This window comes from Emericellopsis atlantica (genome assembly GCF_019669845.1).
Source record: "Emericellopsis atlantica unplaced genomic scaffold F5Z01scaffold_30, whole genome shotgun sequence".
NCBI classification, from domain to species: Eukaryota; Fungi; Ascomycota; class Sordariomycetes; order Hypocreales; family Bionectriaceae; genus Emericellopsis; species Emericellopsis atlantica.
The window spans coordinates 66,592-87,512 of record NW_025764732.1 but is presented as its reverse complement, the minus strand read 5'-3'; the positions used below and the strand labels follow the sequence as shown (position 1 = coordinate 87,512).

The window sequence follows — 20,921 nt, the reverse complement described above, 5'->3', positions numbered from 1 at the left end:
GCGAACGGACGCACGACGACACACGCCTCGTGATGAGATTGGGAGGTAGCCTGCGAACCGGTGAGATGGAAGCTGAAGTCCCGAGCACGTACAGGGCGAGGAATGACAAAGCAAATGTATCCATGGTCAGGCGACGCACGACCCCTCGACATCCAGAACTCGGGTCTCAGTTCCCATTACGCGATCGCAGCCTGCTTCACGCGTGTCTGGGCCATTTCTGTGTCAATCGTTACGTACAATGGCCGGAGGCGGCCGACGTCTACACGTACGTAGCGTAGTCTCATCTCTGCGGCAGTACTTCCTTTGACAACCCAAGGTGCAAGGAGGAATTAGGAAGAAAAAAAATTTCTGCGCATGGAGCAGGCGAATGGCAGATTTCCATCGAGTGAGGATTACTCGATGGTATCGAGCAAACGCCTGCGGACGAGTCTTGACCGGTCTTGTCCCATTGGTCCACGTGCCTGGCGGGCGGCGGGCATTGACTTCGGGAGGCTTATCGGGCTGCTTAGCCTATCCTGTGTGCGCTAAGCCTATTGGGGGCAAAGGAGTTCGCCGATAAGAACATTGGATTCATTGGGTGAGTGAATAGGCAAGTTGGAAGAGGCAGAGACAGAGATAGATAAGGAACAATCAACGAATTCGCGGGGGATAGAGGCACGATAATGCACCCCGCAACTCACCAGTGCGATGGAGGCTGTGAGCAGCCTCACCCAAGACTCGATCGTCCAACAAGGTTGGGCTGGCTGGCACCCTGACTAGCAGAGGGTTCCCATCGAGCAATATCGAGTAATAGAAACGGGCACCTCCGGGAGGACTGGAGCAACACGACACAACACCGCCCTCCCGACGAGTCACCCTTATCTGGGAGACCATGACCCACCAGTCCGAGGCCCGGAGGACGGTATCGTGTCCATACCTCGCCAATGTGTACGGATGGGTACATGACTGAGGCGACAAGTGATGCGTGATAAGCAGCCCCCCAAAGGTCCCAAACTCCGAAGGGTCCATCCGTGCCGTGGGGAAAGAATGAAAAAGCGTGTGAGTAGTAAAAGCCGAAGATCCCCTTCTTTTCCTTTTCCTTTTCGAAGGTATTCCCCTTTTTGAACGTATCCCCAGTGAGCGTTTTATTGGCGAAATTTTGCTGTCGGCTGCGACACTACCTACCATCACTCCCAGCATACCCTGTAGCAGCAATCAGCAAGCCCGCGCTCTGGCAGAACGCCAACAATCATGGCAGACCTCACTGTCCTCGTCTCATCGCGCGCCATACTCACCCTTCCCGACGACTCACTACTCCTCACACCAGCCACAATCACCATCTCGCCGTCCACGGGCAAGATCCTCAGCACAACACCCTCCATTCTACCGTCGTCGTCGTTCCCGGCTGGGACAACGTACATTGATCATTCGCCCAAAATCCTGCTTCCTGGTATCGTCGATGCACACGTCCACCTGAACGAGCCCGGGCGGACAGAATGGGAGGGCTTTTGGACCGGCACGAGGGCAGCCGCCAGCGGGGGCGTGACCACCGTCGTCGACATGCCCCTCAACGCCATCCCGCCCACCACCACCGTCGCCAACTTCCGTGAGAAGCTCAAGGCCAGCGAGGGCCAGTGCTGGGTCGACGTCGGCTTCTACGGCGGTGTCATCCCTGGTAACGCCAAGGATCTCGTGCCCCTGGTCGAGGCTGGCGTGCGTGGCTTCAAGGGGTTCCTGATCGAGTCGGGCGTCGACGAGTTCCCCGCCGTGTCGTCCAAGGATATCGCGCTCGCCATGGATACCCTCAGCGGGGAGAAGACGACGCTCATGTTCCATGCCGAGATGATCCCCCCGATTTCCGACTCGGTCGGTGACGACGTCCAGGTGTCCGAGGCGCCGCTGGTGCCCAAAGGCGATCTCAACGCGTATCAGACATTCCTCCAGTCACGCCCGCCCATGTTCGAGGTCTGCGCCGTGGAGGAGATCCTGTCGCTCGCGCCTAGAGCACCTGACCTGCAGCTGCATATCGTGCATTTGTCGGCGACGCAGTGCATCCCCCTCCTCCGTGCGGCGCGACAGGCAGGCATCAAGGTCACGGCGGAAACGTGCTTCCATTATCTCGGTCTCACGGCTGAGGAGATTGAGCAGGGCGACACGCGTCACAAGTGCTGCCCGCCTATTCGCGAGGAGTCGAACAGGAATGGATTGTGGGAGGAGATGATGGCCGAGAACAGCTGCATTCAGACCGTGGTATCGGATCACAGCCCTTGCACACCCGAGCTGAAGCTTCTCCCGGGGCATCTCGACAGGCCCAACATGCTACACTCTGACTCTGGCGTCGATGTCACGCTACCAGAGGGCGGGGACGATGAAGACGGTGTAGAGGTGCCCGTCGAGAAGGCGGCCCGGGGCGACTTCTTCGCCGCGTGGGGTGGCATCTCGAGCGTCGGTCTAGGTCTGCCCATTCTGCACACCAAGTCCCAGCAGCGTCTAAAGAAGGGCCTCGCCGCCCCCAGCATCGTCGACATGGTCCGTCTCTGCAGCCAGGCGACCGCCGCGCAGGTCGGTCTGTCGCATCGCAAGGGCGGGTTGCGCGAGGGCATGGACGCGGATATCTGCGTCTTCGACGAGAGCGAGGCGTGGGTATTTGAGCAGGGCGAGATGCGCTGGAAGAACAAGTGCTCGCCGTGGGAGGGCCACGAGTTTCTAGGCCGCGTGCGGGAGACGTGGGTGCGTGGCCAGAAGGTGTTTGAGATGGGAAGGCCGGAGATGGGCTTTGGGTCGAGTCGACCGGTCGGCGAGAGTATCACGGAGAGGAGAGTGCGCTGAACGATGGATGATGATGATGGGGGCATACATGTCATGAGGGCGTTCCTTGCTTTACATAAGATTGACGCAGGTGGGTTTGTGGGGAAATGTGAAGGCGTCGTTCGTTGGACATGAGGTCCGTGAGGGGAACCAGGGTCCGGAGGAAATACTCCTGGAGGCATGCATACAAGTAAAGGTAGATCAGCATATAGAGAGACACGACTAGCGACTGGAATGGATTGAATTATGATGCCTTGGCAAGCTCGCTGTGATTTCTGGGGCGTGATCAGTCCTCTTCGCGCACATGCAGTGTGGGAGCATTCTCGGTCGCGATGGAATCTGTGCAGTCCTTGCCGATGGACAGAATACTGACACCTCCGCCAATCCAGCAGTCTCCTTCGTTGGCACGCAGTAATCAAATCGACAAGATTGATTTTCGACAGAACAATCGTCTTGTGGCCTGCTGTGTGGATGTGGACATTAGGCCCTAACATGATGCGGTCACGATCAAATAATGGCTCGGCTGGTATTGAGGATGACACACTTTCATACACCACTCTAGCTCGATTTTTTCGTCACTCAGAAGGGTGCGGTCGAGTGAGCGTTACCTTGCCCAGATTTTATGTGCAAGTTCTCCCAAGGAAGCTGCATTCATACTCAGGGGTAAAAGGGGCTCGACGAAAGCACCAGAGCCGACCTTGCACAGCGTCTCCCCCAGAGAGTGCTTCAGAACCTTTGGATGCGCATTAACTTTGGGACCAGATTCTTTGCATTTGTCAACCAGCGGGAATATCTGCTCGACTTCACCGGTCAGGGGACACGGATAGGAAACATGAACCTTCTATTTAGATCTTTCAGCAATGCCGGCGACTTATTGAACCCAGCGAATTTTTTTTCAGGAATAGATTGGCTTGGCTATCATCCTAAGCTATATCTACAAGTTCTCGTGTCCACTGCTGCATGAGTGGTGGTCTTTGCCCAACAATCTGGCCCCCACGACCAGAGTCCTAGCCAAGGGCAGCATGTTGCCACTCCCCGAACCAGCTGTTGAGCAACGCTTTTCCTTTACAAATGGCTTAATCTACATTTCCAATCTCATATTAAATCCTAACAATCACATAGATTTACGTCGACAGCTGGATGCAAGAACGTATTGTGGAGGGTGCAACCGCGGAAATCGGAAGCGGTGCTTACGCGTGCTTCTCCGTCTTGACGGGTCAAAGCAAACAGACTCGGTGTGATTGAGGATGCTGTCATACACACACCCATCAAATACTTATTGGAGCATTGAATCCTCTCTGTACAGTTGGATCAAAGAGAGGGGAAGCTCAACCCGAGCCGACATGCTCAGGGAGTGCTGCTGCGTCAGACGCAGCAGCTTGCACAGGACTGTTGGCTGAAAACCTGCTAACATCGGCTGTGACTTGATCTTCCACCTGCAAGAAACAGAACATGACCAATACACTACCCTAGGCACCATCGAGGATATCAAAGCCACCATCAACATGACCGACAGGAACATTAACGATCAGCGTTTCGACCGCGGTGACAAAACAAGCGACCCAGCCAAGGACCGGATCCAGGCTCTGAACACCATGCTCTCCGCGCTCGAATCCGAGAACTCGAACTTGAAGGAGAGGTTGCAGAAGATCGAGGAAACCGTGGCGGGCCTGGTCAAAGGGGACGTGACGGACCCGAAGATCTGGAGGAAGCTGATCCCAACGAACGTCGGATTTGGACCCCCGGCCAGCGTCTTTGAATAGTCATGGGGAGGGCTCTACCTCTTTTGCACCGCTGAGCTCACCCTCATCCCCATCCGCATCTGAGCACGACACTTATCCGCACAGAGTTGTCGACACGTTCGCATCGGGCTATCTACCCCCCCACGGACCGTCAGGGCTGCATTTTACCATGGCAAATGTTATCTCTGCGACCGGCCACTACAACCCAGCGTCAGTCTGGGGGACCGCAGCGGGTTCTCTACTGATAGGGTCTATGAGGTACTACATCACGAAGAAGCGACAAGGCTTCACCATCAACGAAGCCCAAGTCATGTCAAACTGCAGAACGGTCGTACCCGTGTTGTATCGCATGGGCGGTGACACGTACAAGGACCTCCCAGGTGTAGACACCGAGGCGACAATGTACTTGTTGCAGTTGATGTCGAAGTGGAGCAGCAACGAGGTTCCAATGTCGCTGGCGGAGGACTGGGACGAGATGCAGGAGACAGCGTTGGGGAAGGACGTCATGACCACGCTGAACGACATTACCACGATCGCAAAGAAGGTGCCTGAGGCGTTTGTACATCCATTGTCGCAGATCATCGAATTGCTCTGCCCTCCTGTTGTGAGACACATTGATGGGGAGGTGAAGTTTGTCATTTACTCCGGAGATGCAAACCCGGTTCCCAACATGTGGGAGATGCTCTGCATGACGATGAAGGACGACCTCTTGCCCGTGTACATTACGTACAGGCTGTCTGGTATGCAGGAGCCTGATACCCTTAGCAGGATAGTGAGCGAGATGAATGCCGGCGGCAGGGAAGAATAAAAGGGAAAAGCGCGTTAAGCTGCTTGAACTATAGAACCATTGTGTTCTATGGTTGCCTGCACTTTTGCGCGATCAGTTGATGCCCGAGGAACGTTTTTGGCACACAAAGTACCCCAAGTATTTAATGACTAAAGGGAACGATGCTACAAATATCGTGATCGAGTAGATGTAGCGTGAGCTCGAGTCATATGGCTTGACATCACATAACGATCTGCAGGGTAGGCTGCCACGGATGCTGGCTGGAGGCGGCCGCCCATATTAATTAAAGTTGGGTCTGGCGCCAATGCCAAAAGATAGCCAAGTTCCTCAGCGACAACGACTGAGCAGCCTGAAAACCATGAGAGCAACTTGATTTGATCTGATTGAGTGTCACTCGCCTGTCGGAAAGGCCCAACTACACAGAAGAATTGGGAGGAGCGCGTTGACGCGGTGATTTATCCAAGAAAGGAAGCCAAATGGGAGCGGCAGGATACGCGTATAGGAGCACTGTCACTTCGGATCCCCACTGCTCCGCCTGGGCGCTAGTGCAAGTATTCGGGAGGAGCGCCTGCTGCTAGCCTGCTCGGCTGCTCCTGCATTTATCCTCGACCCTTGAAGATTCCACCTCGCACTCAGCTTCTCCTATCTTCCTCCTGTCCTTGCGTTCGACTTGGCACAAACTGCCCCCTCTCGATATGTTTGAACATTTCTGCCCACACTCTGCCGTCTAGGACCTTGATGCGTACCAAGCAGCAGACGAGCGCCTGTCACATCTCTTACTGGGCGTCATAGACCCCTCGCGATCCATCCCCACGCTTTTGTCTCACCTTGCAGGAACAGAAACCGACCCGCCCAATGCTGCGATAACCGAAACGAGACATGGCGGAAAAGCACGACAAGGTCGATAACCTCGACCGCGCCAGCGACTTGGAGTCGTCCATTGCAGCGGACATTCTGCCCCGACGCCTCTCGCTTTCTGGCGCCGGTACTCTCTCCCTTTCCGACGTCGAACCCGTCTCAGTCACATTGCGAAACCTTGCCGTCTCCGTCGACACGTCGCCGTCGTACATTGAGCCTTCAACCTGGCCCCAGCTCATCTCGTCCAAGTTCAACACGACGCCATGTATGAAGACGCTCCTGCATTCAGTGTCGGCAGACTTCAAGCCGGGCACACTGACGGCCATCATTGGAGGCAGTGGCTCGGGCAAGACAACCATGCTGAACACTATGGCGGACCGAGTCCAGAGTGCGCGATTGCAGAATGACGGGATTCTGCTATACAATGGTACCGACAGCGTGGAGAGTGTCCGACATGCCTATGTCATGCAGCAGGACATTCTGTTACCCACTCTCACGGTACGCGAGACTTTGCGATACTCGGCCAACCTGCGTCTGCCGCCGTCGACGTCATCCGAGGATCGCACGCGAGTTGTGGAGGAGGTCTTACGCGAACTAGGTCTCAAAGAGTGCGCCGATACAAGGATCGGCAACAGCCACCATCGGGGCTGCTCGGGGGGAGAGAAACGACGTGTGAGCATCGGCGTGCAGATGCTTGCCAACCCGTCAGTACTTTTCCTCGACGAGCCCACCACGGGTCTGGACGCCACCAGCGCCTACCAGTTGGTGCGCACGCTCAAGAAACTGGCACAGAGTGGCCGCACAATCGTCACCACAATCCATCAACCGAGGTCGGAGATTTGGGACCTATTCGACAACCTGGTCATTCTCTCCAAGGGCAGCCCCGTATACTCTGGCAGCATCCCCGAGTGTCTGCCCTGGTTCGCAGACTTGGGCTTCCAGATTCCCGCGTTCGTCAACCCGGCCGAGTTCGTCATCGACATCGCCGCCGTCGACAATCGCACGCCGGAGCTAGAGGAGGAAACTACAGCGCGGGTGCAGCGTTTGAAAGAGGCATGGTCGGCCGAAAGTGACAGGCAATACGGTCCCCCAGATGAGCTGGCGCTCCAGAACGTCTCGACGCGCTCAAAGACCCAGTCACAGCATTCTGGCTTCCTCCGCCAGACACTGGTGTTGGCAGACCGTACTTTCAAAGTTACGTACCGAGATCCTCTCGGCATGGGCGCGTGCATCTTTGAGGCCGTGACCATGGGCATCATCTGTGGCTACCTCTTCTTCGACCTCCCACGCGACGCCGCTGGCATCCGATCACGACAGGGTGGCTTGTATACGGCTGCCGGGCTTCAGGGATATCTGATCCTCATCTTCGAAGTGTATCGCATGACCATAGACATCCCCACGTACGACAGGGAAAAGTCGGAGAATTGCGTCTCTGCTCTGCCTTACATCTTCTCACGCCGTTTGGCACGCCTGCCTACGGAGGACATACCCGTGCCCTTCCTCTTTGCCACCATCTTCTACTTCATGGCGGGCTTTGAGAGAGAGGTCTCCAAGTACTTTACCTTTTTCGCCATCACCCTGCTCAATCACTACATTGCTGTCACGTGTGCCATGACCTGCGTCACGGCTATACGCCATTTTGCAGGCGCTAGTCTCATCGCCAACCTGGTCTTCACGCTGCAGAGCATGGCCTGCGGCATGTTCATCCAAGTCGAGACGATTCCTGTCTACGTCCGATGGCTCAAGTGGATCACCTACTCCTTCTACACCTTTGGCGCCTATGCTGGGAATGAGTTCCAGAACAACTTCTACGCTTGCCCCGACGGAGGCGGCCCCAATGACCCGGCTTGTCGTCAATATCGAGGCGACTTCATCATGAATTCGCTAGGGTTCCCGCCCAATTGGGTCTGGAGGCCAATCATCATCATGGTCGCTTTTATCGTCTTCTTTGTGCTACTGTCCGCCATAGGCCTGCAGTGGATCCCGGTCGAGATGACAATTGCCCGGGCTCGCGTCTCGGACGCCGACCTGTCTGCTGGCAAGGAGAAGATGAACGCGCAATCCATATCGGAGGTCAGGGCAATCGACCTCGGCCTAAAGGACTTTTCTCTTGATCTCGACAAAAGGACAGTGCGTGGCAAGAAGTTGCCCCGGAAGACTATCCTGCATCCTGTCAACGCCACGTTCCAGGCCGGCACACTCAACGTGATCATGGGCCCATCAGGGAGTGGCAAAACGTCGCTGCTCAACGCCATGGCTCTTCGTCTGCGAAACTCCATCGGCACCAAGTATCGACCATCCGGCAAGCTGACATTCAATGAAGCTGAGCCTTCCGACTCTGTTATCCGCTCCGTATGCTCCTACGTCTGCCAGGATGACGATGCCCTGTTGCCATCTCTCACGGTCCGAGAGACGCTGCGCTTCTCGGCTGGCTTGCGCTTGCCTTCGTTCATGAGCACGGAGGAGAAGACTCGCCGGGCCGAAGATGTCCTTATGAAGATGGGTCTTAAGGACTGCGCAGATAATCTCATTGGCAGCGACATGATCAAGGGTATATCTGGAGGCGAGAAGCGTCGCGTGTCTATCGCAGTGCAAATCCTGACAGACCCGCGCATCCTCTTGTTAGACGAGCCCACATCAGGCCTGGACGCATTCACGGCAAGCTCCATTATGGAAGTCCTCCAGGGTCTGGCGAACGAGGGGCGGACGCTCATTCTCACGATCCACCAAGCTCGTTCCGACCTGTTTACGCATTTTGGCAATGTGCTTCTCCTGGCGCGCGGCGGATCGCCCGTGTACTCGGGAGCCGCCAAGGAGATGCTCGGCTACTTCAACAGGCAGGGTCTTGAATGTCCGAGACATACAAATCCGGCTGACTTTGCGCTTGACATGATCACGATCGACTTGCAGCAGGATCAAAGGGAAGAGGAGAGCCGGGAACGAGTCAAGAAGCTGGTGCAGAATTGGGAGACGTGCGAACACATCCCCGAACAACGGCTGTCGCAGATTCAAGAGCGCGAGGAACCTGCAGGCGAGATCTCCGCAGTCAAGAAGGAGACCGATGAGCCTTGGACCGAGAAGCGCCCGTCATTGGCGTCCAAAGGCCGCAAGTCTTTCAATAAAGCCTCGTTGACGACTCCCGCAGAGCTGGGCGCGCTCATCCGCAAGCGCGCCAGTTTTGCAACTGCGTTCCCCATCCTGATCCACCGCGCTGTCATCAATACACGTCGTCAGCCGGAGCTGATCACGGCGCGTCTCATGCAGGTCATTGGTCTCGCCATTGTTCTCGCCCTGTTCTTCGCACCTCTGGGCCACGGGTACTACTCCGTCCAAAACCGCATGGGGTTTGTGCAGGAAATCGGCGCATTCTACTTTGTGGGCATGCTGCAGAACGTGGCCATCTACCCGTCCGAGCGCGACGTCTTCTACCGGGAGGACGACGACGGCGTCTACGGGATTGAAGCATTCATCGCCAGCTATACCATCCTCGAGGTACCCTTTGAGATCATCTCGTGCCTGGTGTTTGGCGTTCTGGGCGCCATCGCCGTCGGTCTCCCGCGGACAGTGACCATGTACTTTGTCACCGTGTTCGCCTGCTTTGGCATCGTGTCCTGCGGCGAGTCGTTGGGCATCATGTTCAACACGCTCCTGCCCCACACCGGCTTCGCCATCAACGTCATGGGCATTTTCCTCTCGGTGGCCAATACCATGGCCGGCATCCTGAGTATCGACATGCCCGAGCTCTTCAAGGCGGTCAACTACCTCTCGCCCATCCGCTACGCGACGCGCGCTGTTGCGCCGTACTCCCTGCGCGGGGTCGAGTTTACGTGCAACGATAGTCAGCGCAGGCCCGATGGGCGGTGTCTCATTGAAACCGGGCAGGACGTGCTAGATCTGTACAAGTTCAAGGAGGGGCCGCTTGTGAATATCGGCGCGTTGGCGGCGTGTGTGGTCGTCTATCGAATACTGGCGTGGGCGCTGCTGAGGGTCGTGAGAGGGCGGTGGAGAGAGAAGATGAGGGAGAGGGGGTAATCTGTTGATGTTGGAGACGTTGTTCTTGTCTATTACTTGGAGTGGCTTTATATACTACAATGTGGCTGATTGGGGATCAAAAATTACCAGCTTGCAGCAAAGGAATGTCTTGGTTTTACGGCGAATCAGAATAAAAAGGCAGCCAGAGGAACAGACCCCTGAGATCCTCAAGTAATGCAAAAAGCAAAAGCAAAGGTCACGGTGGGGATCGAACCCACAATCTTTTGATGTACAGGAATCGTAGTCAAACGCCTTGCCATTGGGCCACGCGACCTAACCAATGGAATGATCAATCTTGTTTCGTTACATGTAGCAATGCCAATTCCTAGGATATTGTTATTTCGAGATCACAGACACTTCAAACACAACGCCAAGGTCAGGCGTCTGGGGCTTTGCTGTTTTTGTCGTCTTTGGCAATTATCACGATCGGACGATGCTAACACTTATGCCATCATAGATCTGCCCTGGATGTATTCTCAATGCTTGGGCCGCCCACAAGAAATATGTCACCACCGCGCGACCACCGAGTACATTGCCTACTGCATCGCCGTTGGTGCCGAGAATGGCTCCATTAGTAGCCCCGTCCCGGTCCGGTCGCCGGGTGGATCCTGGCCGAGACGGAGTCCGTCCGTCTCTCTCCTTTAGGAAACATTCCACGACACCTTCGTACAAGTCAGTACAGACGACAAGATGCGTCCAGATGCGATCTCTGACGTTCTGCACGCTGTTCAGCCATGTACATTCACATACGTTTCCGTTGCACCTGGGATACACTTGCCCCTCACTGATGTTCTGCTCCTCATGGACGTCGTTGATTACTTGGAACAGGGCAATTGACGTTCCTGCTGAACACCCCAAGACAGTTCGAACTCCAGTGAAGCCCTAAATCACAGGCGCACAAAATGACAGTCCAACGCCATATGAGCAACTTTTCTTTCCTAACCTCCAAAAACACTCAGCATCTCTATCCCACACGGTAAGCAAGGCTAACGATCATGGCATCTGGCAATGTTGACCCCTCCCGCTACGGCCCAGGCCTGCACCACACCGAGCATTGCCACATTGTCAAGACGGTCCTTTCTGATGGCTATCTCAAAGCTCTCGGCAGCTGCCCTCTTTACAACGACCAGCCCAAAAACTCTTGCTATGGTCACCGAGTTGGCTGCTGGCGAGCCATGCGTATTCGCCTCTATCGTACTTTTGTAGTGGCATGCACCGTGCGCCTTGACCAGTTTCGCGCCGTCCAGGCCGAGCAGTCTGTCGAAGACATGATGGCTAATCTCGGTAATTTGGGCCGTGTTTTTGAAGGCGGTTACTCTGACTCTCGTTTTATTTGCAGCTGCTTCCCAGGCGTCAAGAAGATCTTCGCCCTCAAGGCTGGCCATGTCGACACCACCCCTGTCGCCCACGGTGTGGCTTTTGATACCTGGTGGGAGTTGATCGGCGAGGAGGCCTGCCCAGCCCAGACTGAGGAGACCTTTGAAGACCCAACTGCCATGCTGGAGCATGCTATGAACTCGATGGAATTTTCGGGTGCGTGGGACGAGCTCGTTGACAAGATGGAGCAGTTTGGCGAGGGGGACATGGAAATGACTGGATGATTTGAATAGGGGCGTGGGAAACGTTTGCGAGAGGCTATTTGGCGATGACAATTGTCGACATCTGGATATGTCTGGCAACTGAGCTGTTAGACGAGATCTGAGGTCCGTAATTGCTTACCTGTTTTGCTCTTCAATCTAGTCTTTCTTTGCATTATTGAGTCTCACCTTGCACATGATAAACAACCAGTCCCCGCGGAGAGGTTAAAAATAAACAACGGTGCCAAACAGTAGTTAAATCCCCATGTCACTGTCTAAAGTCAACAGAGATCAAAACATGCAAAAGGAACCAGTCATGCAGTCTTGTAGTCACCATGATTGAATACCATGGTCAAATCCTAACATCGCTACGCCCTCGAAACCCCATGGGCAGCTGCTCTTCTCAAGATTGAGGTCCTGCTGTCCGACATTGGTATCATGCATATCCCTTCCTCATCTTCCTTTTCCAGCGCCGGACACGCATCCTCCTTGCTGCCCACCCATCCAAAGAGCAAATAGCGCTTCACAAACCAAGACGCAATAGTCCCACACTGGTATCTCATGAAGGACCTCGTGGGTACATTGAACACCCCGTCCAACTCTTCCAACGAGAGCTGCTTCGTCTCTGGCACCCACAGGAAGATCATGATAAATGCCAAGAGATTCAACCCAGCGTACATGCCAAAGGCACCAATGGCGCCTGCGCGCTCGAGCAGGAAAGGGAAGGTTATGCCCAAGACACCCGCCCAGCCTAGACAGGTAGACACGGAAAACGCCATGCCTGCCTCGCGATGCGACAAAGGGAACACCTCGGCTGAGTAGGCGAATGGCACAGGGCCCTCGCCAGGCGCATAAAAAGCACCGAACAGAAAGACAAATAAGCAGATGAGGCCGTTGCGGATATCACCTATGGACCCTTCCCGCGAGATGAGGGTGCACAGGCCAGCTCCAAGGAGCGTCCAGAACATCTGGGGGAACGTGAACAGGAGAAGGTTACGGCGTCCAAACGTGTCGATTGTCCAGAACGCAGGAAAGGCGAACAGCCAGTTAACCATGCCCCAGCCGAACGAACCCACCATGGCCAGGAAACTGCTCAGGCCCGCCTCTTGGAAGATGGATGTCGAATAGAAGGCAATGATGTTGATGCCACACATTTGCTGTGCAAGCATGACCGTGAACGCAGCGAGGGTTGCTCTCCGAATACGAGGGACAACGAAAAGCTGCTGAAATCGTTGAGGATACGTTGTCGTGCCTGCGAGCTGTTTCTCGATCTCGAGCCGGGCAGAGATGTAGTAAATGTCCCGTGCCACCTGGAGATCAGAGTGGCGTAGAAGACGCATGCTTTTCCACGCCTCGGGGTACCGGTCCTTCTTCATGTACCAGCGCGGTGACTCGGGACACAGGTAGATGAGGAAGAGTAGTGGGATGGCAGGGAGGCAGGGGGCGCCGAGCATCCAGCGCCAGTTGTGTTCGGTGCGGAAGACGGCGAGATTGAAGCCTGTGCCGAGGGCGATACCAAAGGCAGTCCACATTTCTGATTGTGTTAGTACATCTTCATCCAATTCAGGTGGTTAACTTACGCCATGACATGACGAGGGCACCACGAATGGCAGCCGGGGAGTTCTCAGCAGCATAGATCGGCACCGTCGACGCTTTCACGCCCATCCCAACGCCCATTAACAAACGACACGCCAGCTGTTGCTCCCAGGTCTCGCAAAAGGCAGAGGCAAGAACTGGCCATAGACAGAAGTGCGCAGAGACAAAGATGACACCGCGGCGGCCGAGGATACTATTGATGGGGTCGGACAGCCAGCAGCCGATGCAGGCGCTTCCAAGGTAGGGACCCGCGTTCACGACACCGAGGATAATACGCGAGCGCGTCGAGCCATCCGCGATACCGTAGTACCCGGGGAAGAATAGACTGGCGCCATTGGAACCGGTCTGGTCCCATCCCTGGACGGCCGCGCCGATGGAGCATGTCGCAATGGTAAGGAAGAGCCGGAACGGTATGTGCCATTTGTGCTTGACTTCGGTATTCAGTATAGTGAGCTCGTCGTCGCTCAGCTTCTCGTTGCCCGATATTTCGTCAGCTGGTGTCTCGTTCTGCGCGAGAAGGGCGCCCTTTCTCAACACGGCGAGATGTTGTCTGAGACCGCGCTTGTCGGCGAATGCTTCGACGTCGCGGAAGAGTTGCGCCTTGGGGATGCCCGCGAGAGGGTTACGGATTCTGTATGCAGTCAGCGTGTTGCTGGCTGGTTAGAGGAGGGAGTGCCTACTTCGCCTCTAGGTTGGGCTGTGCACTGCTCTCATACCGGGAGATCTTTGGCGACAGGCCATGTTTGGTCTCTTGAGTACTGTGATCATTTAGTTAATTTCAAACAGTGCTCTTTGGTTATGCTACTCACTGGCTCATCGTGCGTGACTTGACCATGATGGAGAAAAGGATGGCTGCCAGTCGGCAGTCCTGTCAAGTCCCGGGAGATGTGGATGATGCTGGGACCCAGGAATGTCGATGCCGGGGGAAGCATGCCTGTATATAAATGCCCTTGGATGATACAGCCAACCCGCCTCTTTCACCACGAAAATCGTCATTCCGAATCAGAGTCACCTTCCCCAGACTTGGTGTCTTGGTCGTGGACTCGTGGACTCGTGGACTCGGTAGACTCGTGAGCCTCATGTTCACTGGTGACTGTGCGAACACACATTGTGGGAGCCTATTGGAGTGCGCGCGGTATGGGCGGCAATGAGGGTGTCTTCTGTAGGCAGATGAGACATCTACAAGGTTGAGGGATCGTCGAGGCGCGGGTTGATAAGACTGTCTCAGCAGTTCGGACCAGGACGACAAACCCCATGCTGCCACATTGGGTGTATATACACTAACATGAGTGCTCATCTTCATCAACCATTAGTCAGCGTGATTGGTTTAGTGGTAAAATTCTCCGTTGCCATCCGAGCAACGTCGGGGAGCCCTGGGTTCGATTCCCAGATCACGCATTCTTTTGCTCCTCGCTCAGCCGTGTAAGCCTTGAAGCAAATTTTCGTTTTTTTTTTCCTTTTTGGCTTAGATGAGTTCCGCTATGATAGAATTACCCTATTATTGGATCTCTAAGCACATGGGGTTGTGTACTTGACGAATGCTTCTAAAAACATATATCTAACGATAGAGGAGGAGTACGAGGAGAGATCTCGTTATTAGAGCGGCTACTCCCGTTTTGCTACTATGTCCTTCGTCTTCGTCCATCTTGTGAAATGCATTAGGGTGTTCTGAGGACTAATTATCGTGAAGTTTCGAAATCTCCTCTGCTCCTCGAGGCCTGTCCTCCACTTGCACCATGAAGCATGCACTTCACATAGATGTGCATATAGACTCCCATGCTAAAGAGTCTTTAACAAAGGGACCTGTGCATACCTTCAAGGCCTAGACGGGCGTGCGTGTCGCGCATTGCATTGCTGCCTGATCATGGCGAGTCTCAGTATCCGCCCTTGAAGTCTCAGACGACCCTTGCCCGGCAAGTCGAACACAATCCGGTCCCTTCACTAGGAATTACTCGGCAACTCGGCTGAATGGGTCATGGGGCTTGGAATAGAGTATGAAAGATTGCCGCAGTATACACTTCTGGTCTTATGTACGTACTGCAGCACAAAGTAAACAAGTTCATCACAATTCGAGGGCTTCTCTCAAAATTGACCTATCGAAAAGTCAAAGGAACTCGCTGAATAGTCCACCAAGGCCCAGGTCGCTCCATCCATGCCAGTACAATATTTGGAACTATTTCAAAAAATCGTGGAAGTCAATGAGGTTGTTGAAATATCGAAGTGCTGGCCAGTGGTCCAGGAAGACGGAGTTCCCACCCAAGAAGATTTTGTCGGCATGAGGGATATTACGGCCCACTCCGCCCACAACTGCGCAAAAGTTCGAATTCAGAATCTCCATGCTGGCAAATTCGAAATACTGCCATGGGATATGGCGTAGTTGACTGCGTGTGGAGCGAAACAGAGCCTGGGCCGGTCTGACCGTGCCTCGCTGTCCCAGCTGTTCGTCAGATCCTCATGAGCCATAGAACTCTCGCCGATCTTCATCAGCCGCTTAACTCAGTTGGTTAGAGTGTTGTACTAATAATGCAAAAGTCGGCAGTTCGAACCTGTCAGTGGCTAAGCATCTCTTTTTGTCCTTGAAACGTCTGCTCGGCTGGTCGTTGGGGTGTGGACAACCTCCTTTTTTGGCGATGCAGGGACTCGCCTGTCTGCACGAGGGGTCTGTCCCCATTGCAAGCAGAGTATGCTTCTGATATCTCAAGCCTTGATGCACGTCAGTGGTAAATCACTTTCAGTCAGATATCTGCGTCCTGAACATCATTCAACGGACTCGTACTCTGTGGACCAGCCATAATCAAGTAGTAAAGATCAAATTCCATCAGAAAACTACCAAAGCAAACGCCGCAAAGTAAGTCCCCGAGCAAAGTGTTCGCATCATAAGTCCCATCCCTTCCCAGAACCCGTGCACGCCCAAGCAGCCCGACAGCTACCAGCCTCACTCCTTGCAAAACCACAAACAAACAACCGGCTTATCCCCCGGCATACCGGTCCTCGTCTTATCCCAGCCAACATCCTTGAGCGTCTTCTTCGTCATGTCCTTGTTATCCGCATCGAAGCCGAACCCCTTGTACCACGTACCGTTCCCGCCTGCCACAATCTCCCAGCAGCGGTTCTTCTTGGCGCTCGCATTGTCACAGCCAAACCCCTTGAGGAGCTCCCCCAGCGTCACGGTGACGGGAATGTGGGCCGCCTTGAATTCAATCTGCGCGCCGGCGGGGAGCTGCCATGGCGGCGTGTTGCAGCGGAACACGTGCACCTTGGTGTGCTCAGAGGGGAAGAAGTAGTTGTAGCCTGGCTCGCAACCTGCACCGCCGGATACATTCCCCATTTGCGCCGCAGGCATGGCGCCGTCGGCAGAAGGCTCGCCTTGAGGGGTGCGCACGTAGACGTTGGCGGCTCCATTGGGCTGGTGCACGTATGGGTAGTACGCTTGAGTAGCCAAGTTGGCGTAGAATGGGGAGTAGCCAGCCCATCCAGGGTACGCGGCCGTGTAGTATCCGACACCAGGACCTGCGGTGTAAGGGATGTATGGCTGGTTAGCAGAGGGCGCGCCGTAGGGGGCACCTGGTGGACGTGTCCCGACAGGATCACGGCCAGCAACGGGGTTCCATCCTCCGGACATGATGTGTGTTCAATGGGGTGGCTGCCAGGTGGTGATCCAGCGACCGGTCGAACGGTCGAAATGAACTGCCCAGGTGTTTTCTGACTGGAGTGATGTTGGTCCTGTGCGGAATGGGAGGCTTGCTGAAGGTCGGTAGACCTGCCACTGGGGAGAAATGTATGATTGTTGCTGGAGTGGATGGGGAGGGAATGCTGTGGAGGGAGAAATATCAGCATCATGGGTATACAAGTAGAGTGTGGCATGCGTGTGAATCACGGACACTGACCTTGATGTCTGTTACGCACAGGGAGGCTCAGTGCGTTGATAAACCCGCCACTGCTATGAGCGGCTGTGTTACCGCCAAACTGTGTTGCCTGTTGAGTCCGTGATTCAAGCCGGATGCCAAGGTGCCCGACGAACACCTCCCGACTCCAGATCGGTATACCGTCAGAGTCGTAGTAAACGCCAACAATGATCCAGGCCCAGGTTGGCAATGGGTGAACCACCCACTGTAGAATCTGCGTCACGACAAGTCGAGCCGCGGGATGGGGAAGAGAGTTGTCTTCAACCTCGTCAAAGGTTGGGTCGACGGAAATCTCGGGCATTGGGTTGGGAAACCAGTGTGAGAAGCGAGATCTAAAGGGGCCAGTCACAAGAAGGGGCGCCGTCTTATAGTAACGTGAAATGTCCATCTCAGGCCATCCTGCCATCGCCTACCATGAAAGGAACCTGCCTGATGATTGGCATTGCTAGTTGTCCCACGATTCACTGCAGTAGGAGGTGATGCGGGCAGATGGGCTGCTGACGCCAGCAATTTTGAATCAGAGGGCGAGCCATGTGCCCCGTCTGAGTGGCCATCGAGTGACAATGGACATGAACCGGGGAGGTTGCCTGGCTGCCGTGACCAACTCCCGTTGCAGTCTCCTCCCGAGCAAGGAAGCTCAGTGATACAAAGTCTCGCCTCCAGTCTCGGTGAATCACTGGCCATGGGCTCCTTCAACCACACATGCGCATCAGCCGAGCTGACCCTCGACTCATATCCGATCGTCGTCCTCGACATCAGCCGTCACCACGCGCACGCCGCCCGCCATCTTGGCCGGATCGACATTGACGGCATGTCCCTGCCCATTTGAGAGTTCCTTTCGCAGCGCCTGCCTGCTGACCTCTGTGACCAAGCCCTTGAGATACACCTCAGCCTGGACGGTGGCACTGTACGCGGCGGGCGTCCAATTCCACACATTCCGGCTCTCCACGTCCGCGCCCGCGGCTAACAGTATTCTGAGCGCCAGCAGATTTCCATTCCCGCTGGCAAAGTGCAGCGCTGTGTTCCCCTCGCCGTCCGTCCTGCGCACGGCTTCTGTCGCTCCGCAGGGCGCATACGTCAGGAGCAGCTGGAGGACAGTGTCGTGGCCGCCCATGCTGGCCTCCATGATGGCGTCTCGACCCCTTGCGTCGCGTCGTAGTATGCACTCCCGATCATACCTGCACAGTATATCGACGACCTCGGCGTGGCCTGCACCCGCCGCGAGCATGAGGGCTGTTTGGTGCCGGTCGTTCAGGGCGGGGCATGGCTTCTCGTGGCCGCGCTCGAGGAGGACTTGGACGACGGTGCCGCGGCCGAGGGAGGCTGCGAGGTGGAGGTTGGAGTTGCAGAGGCCTGGCGGGGAGGTGTCCGGGTTGTGCAGCAGCGCTGGGTGCGAGGTCAAGATGCGCGAGACGAGGGTCGCGTCGCCGGTGTGGATGGCACGACGGAGGCGGATGGCAGGGTCGATCCTGGGCGGTCATTAGTCAATGAGCGGGAAGCAGTGCAAGAGGATGTGTACATGGTGGGCGACGAAGCATGATGCAGAGGGTGTATGTCCTCGCAACCTTGGAGTTGGTGGATGGTGGTGGTGATGGATGGTTCGTTGTTTGTTGACGTTGCGGCTGTGCCTGATTGTGGCTATGACCTCATGGGGGTCACGTGGATCGTCTGCCTTGATTCGGGACGCTTTCTCTTGTCGCGCATGGGACGATTGAGCATGGTTCTTTGGAAATTCAATCTAATAAAGAATTCATGAGTGAGCATCAAGCAAGACGTTGGTGAAGGGCTAACTCAAAGGAGCTGTGATGATGCATCGAGCACACGTGTAGCAAGTCGTGGATGCGCTGCCACTGGTCGATATGATAGGGACATGAACCAGGAATAACCTTGCAATTGAACTCACTAATATCATTTGCATGAATATCGCCTCAATATTTTTTTCTTGCTTTTTACATGTTTTTATTAACAGACTCCCTGATTGCTCGTGCTGCTGGTCCGTCCTTCGCAGAAAAGGGTTAGGGTAGGTAGATTGCTGATAGGCGTCGGCGCGTCCCATGCCATTGACTGCCTGCAAGCCCACGAGATGAGAGCATGAAAAATACATGCAGAGGCACAGGCAGTAAATACGATATATATAATTCAGTTTGCAGAATAAAAATTACTATATACAGGTATTAGAAGAAAGGTGAAAGTAAATAATGGCAACCCGTCCAACCCAAACGCCGACTTTGTCTAAAAATAAACCGCGTCTATTTCCGCCTCGGCAGCAAATCCACAAGATCCCTCTTCGCGTTTCTTTGAATCCCACACTTCTTCAAGCACTGCTCAATGCCCAACGCAATGTTCTTCGGGATCGTATCCCTGAAGGTTTCCACATCCGCACCGTTAAAGGTCACAGGCCCGCCAAGCGTCGCCTCGACAACATCCGGCCGCAAGCCAAAGAACCCCTGGGCCACTGACACGACACCAGGGTCCTGGTTGTTGAACGAGGCGACAAAGACGGCCTCCTCGCAGTCCGGGTTGAATTCCTGGTGAATGGCGCCCTGGGGAAAGACGGACATTTGAAAGGTGTCCATGGTGTTGGCGATATGGTCGAGACCGTTGTTCACGATAAAGTTGGTCACGAGACGACCCTTGACGACAATGTTGAGCTCGGTGGCGCGAGGATGGACGTGGGCCGTGTTCATGCCACAGGGTCCTAGAAAGGCCACCATCATGGCCGAGTTCAGGCCGATGAGGGCGGGCATGCTCTTTGCGTGGGCGGACACAGAGACGCCGCCATCACCGCCGTCCGTGGCAGAGCCCTCGGGCGGGTCGAGGTCGGCAAAGTCAAAGACGTAGTCGCCAGGTTGGTTGAGGAGCTTGGCGCGGTCCTCCTGCTGGGGCGCTGTGAAGAGCTTGGTGATGAGGTCCTGGTCGTTGGCGCGGGTGTTGACGGGGACGGCCGGTGGGAGGTACTGATCGATGGAACCCTCACGGGCCTCGAGACGAATGGAGGGAAGCGCGGATGTGAGCACCGCAGAGGTAGCGGCGACAACAAGAAGTGAGCAGCGCATGATGAAGTCTGGTTGTTGTAGATGAGGTTTTGTGAGTCGACGTGGTGAGTGTGGACAATGCTGAACAATTGTTTCAAGTTGAGAGAGACTTGTCTTATAAGATTCTGGATCACGGCCATCTCACAGAATGAATTCCCCATTCAAGTGGCCTGGCGCAGGAGTGAGAGCCAACAAGTGGCATGTCTTCCTTGTGCCGTGGCTAAACATAGACGCAGTGCTCCCGTCAGCTTTGTTCTAGGATTGGGGTCCGTCTCGGCATTGTGGAGGCACAAAGAGCAGAACAAGGTCGGGTCGATGGACGAATGGCAGGCGTCTCCCTGGGAGACTTGTGAGATTCTGCATGTCGTGCTGGGTCAAGGCTCACTGTACTGCCAGTCTGCATATCCGCGCTTGCGCTTACCGTGCGCCGCGTCTGTTGGGCAGATTCTGGGGGCCAGGGCTGGCCGCGCGGGGCCGTCACTGCGCCATCATATTAATAGTATTATCGTCCTGCACATGCGCTGGCTTGTATAAGTCAGAATATCATGATTTATCCACGCACTGCTTTCGCCATCGACGTGGTGTGAGGTGGCTCTCATCCA

The 20,921-nt window shown here is 55.2% G+C and overlaps 6 protein-coding genes and 3 non-coding genes across 9 annotated transcripts; 5 read left to right on the top strand and 4 right to left on the bottom strand.

Annotated features, from left to right (window-relative positions):
• Window positions 1–754: 754 nt before the first annotated feature.
• On the top strand, window positions 755–2,824 carry F5Z01DRAFT_328602 (allantoinase). The gene has a single exon (XM_046259088.1). It carries the CDS (start codon window positions 1,231–1,233, stop codon window positions 2,806–2,808), a length of 1,578 nt encoding a protein of 525 aa, XP_046114921.1. The 5' UTR covers window positions 755–1,230; the 3' UTR covers window positions 2,809–2,824.
• Window positions 2,825–5,927: 3,103 nt separating this feature from the next.
• On the top strand, window positions 5,928–10,460 carry F5Z01DRAFT_664388 (P-loop containing nucleoside triphosphate hydrolase protein). Its single transcript, XM_046264097.1, has one exon. The coding sequence runs from the start codon at window positions 6,196–6,198 to the stop codon at window positions 10,204–10,206; it is 4,011 nt and encodes a 1,336-aa protein (XP_046114920.1). The 5' UTR covers window positions 5,928–6,195; the 3' UTR covers window positions 10,207–10,460.
• Window positions 10,400–10,480, bottom strand: F5Z01DRAFT_t91. The gene has a single exon. It is a non-coding gene; the product is annotated as a tRNA-Arg (tRNA).
• Window positions 10,481–11,141: 661 nt separating this feature from the next.
• Window positions 11,142–11,970, top strand: F5Z01DRAFT_664386 (uncharacterized protein). Its single transcript, XM_046264096.1, has 2 exons — window positions 11,142–11,182; window positions 11,242–11,970. The coding sequence occupies exon 2, from the start codon at window positions 11,382–11,384 to the stop codon at window positions 11,805–11,807; it is 426 nt and encodes a 141-aa protein (XP_046114919.1). The 5' UTR covers window positions 11,142–11,182; window positions 11,242–11,381; the 3' UTR covers window positions 11,808–11,970.
• Window positions 11,971–12,020: 50 nt separating this feature from the next.
• F5Z01DRAFT_664384 (uncharacterized protein) lies at window positions 12,021–14,601 on the bottom strand. Its single transcript, XM_046264095.1, has 4 exons — window positions 14,189–14,601; window positions 14,060–14,137; window positions 13,364–14,010; window positions 12,021–13,317 (listed from the first exon to the last, which is right to left on the bottom strand). Exons 1-4 carry the CDS (start codon window positions 14,212–14,214, stop codon window positions 12,152–12,154), a joined length of 1,917 nt encoding a protein of 638 aa, XP_046114918.1. The 5' UTR covers window positions 14,215–14,601; the 3' UTR covers window positions 12,021–12,151.
• A 94-nt stretch (window positions 14,602–14,695) lies between these two features.
• On the top strand, window positions 14,696–14,777 carry F5Z01DRAFT_t95. Its single transcript has one exon. It is a non-coding gene; the product is annotated as a tRNA-Gly (tRNA).
• A 1,087-nt stretch (window positions 14,778–15,864) lies between these two features.
• Window positions 15,865–15,938, top strand: F5Z01DRAFT_t96. The gene has a single exon. It is a non-coding gene; the product is annotated as a tRNA-Ile (tRNA).
• Window positions 15,939–16,314: 376 nt separating this feature from the next.
• On the bottom strand, window positions 16,315–17,001 carry F5Z01DRAFT_639657 (uncharacterized protein; the record flags this gene model as incomplete). The annotated part of the gene is made up of 1 exon (XM_046262457.1): window positions 16,315–17,001. One exon carries the CDS (start codon window positions 16,999–17,001, stop codon window positions 16,315–16,317), a length of 687 nt encoding a protein of 228 aa, XP_046114917.1.
• A 1,013-nt stretch (window positions 17,002–18,014) lies between these two features.
• F5Z01DRAFT_683509 (spherulin-1B precursor) lies at window positions 18,015–20,340 on the bottom strand (the record flags this gene model as incomplete). The annotated part of the gene is made up of 2 exons (XM_046265856.1): window positions 18,015–18,753; window positions 19,607–20,340. 2 exons carry the CDS (start codon window positions 20,338–20,340, stop codon window positions 18,015–18,017), a joined length of 1,473 nt encoding a protein of 490 aa, XP_046114916.1.
• Window positions 20,341–20,921: the final 581 nt, after the last annotated feature.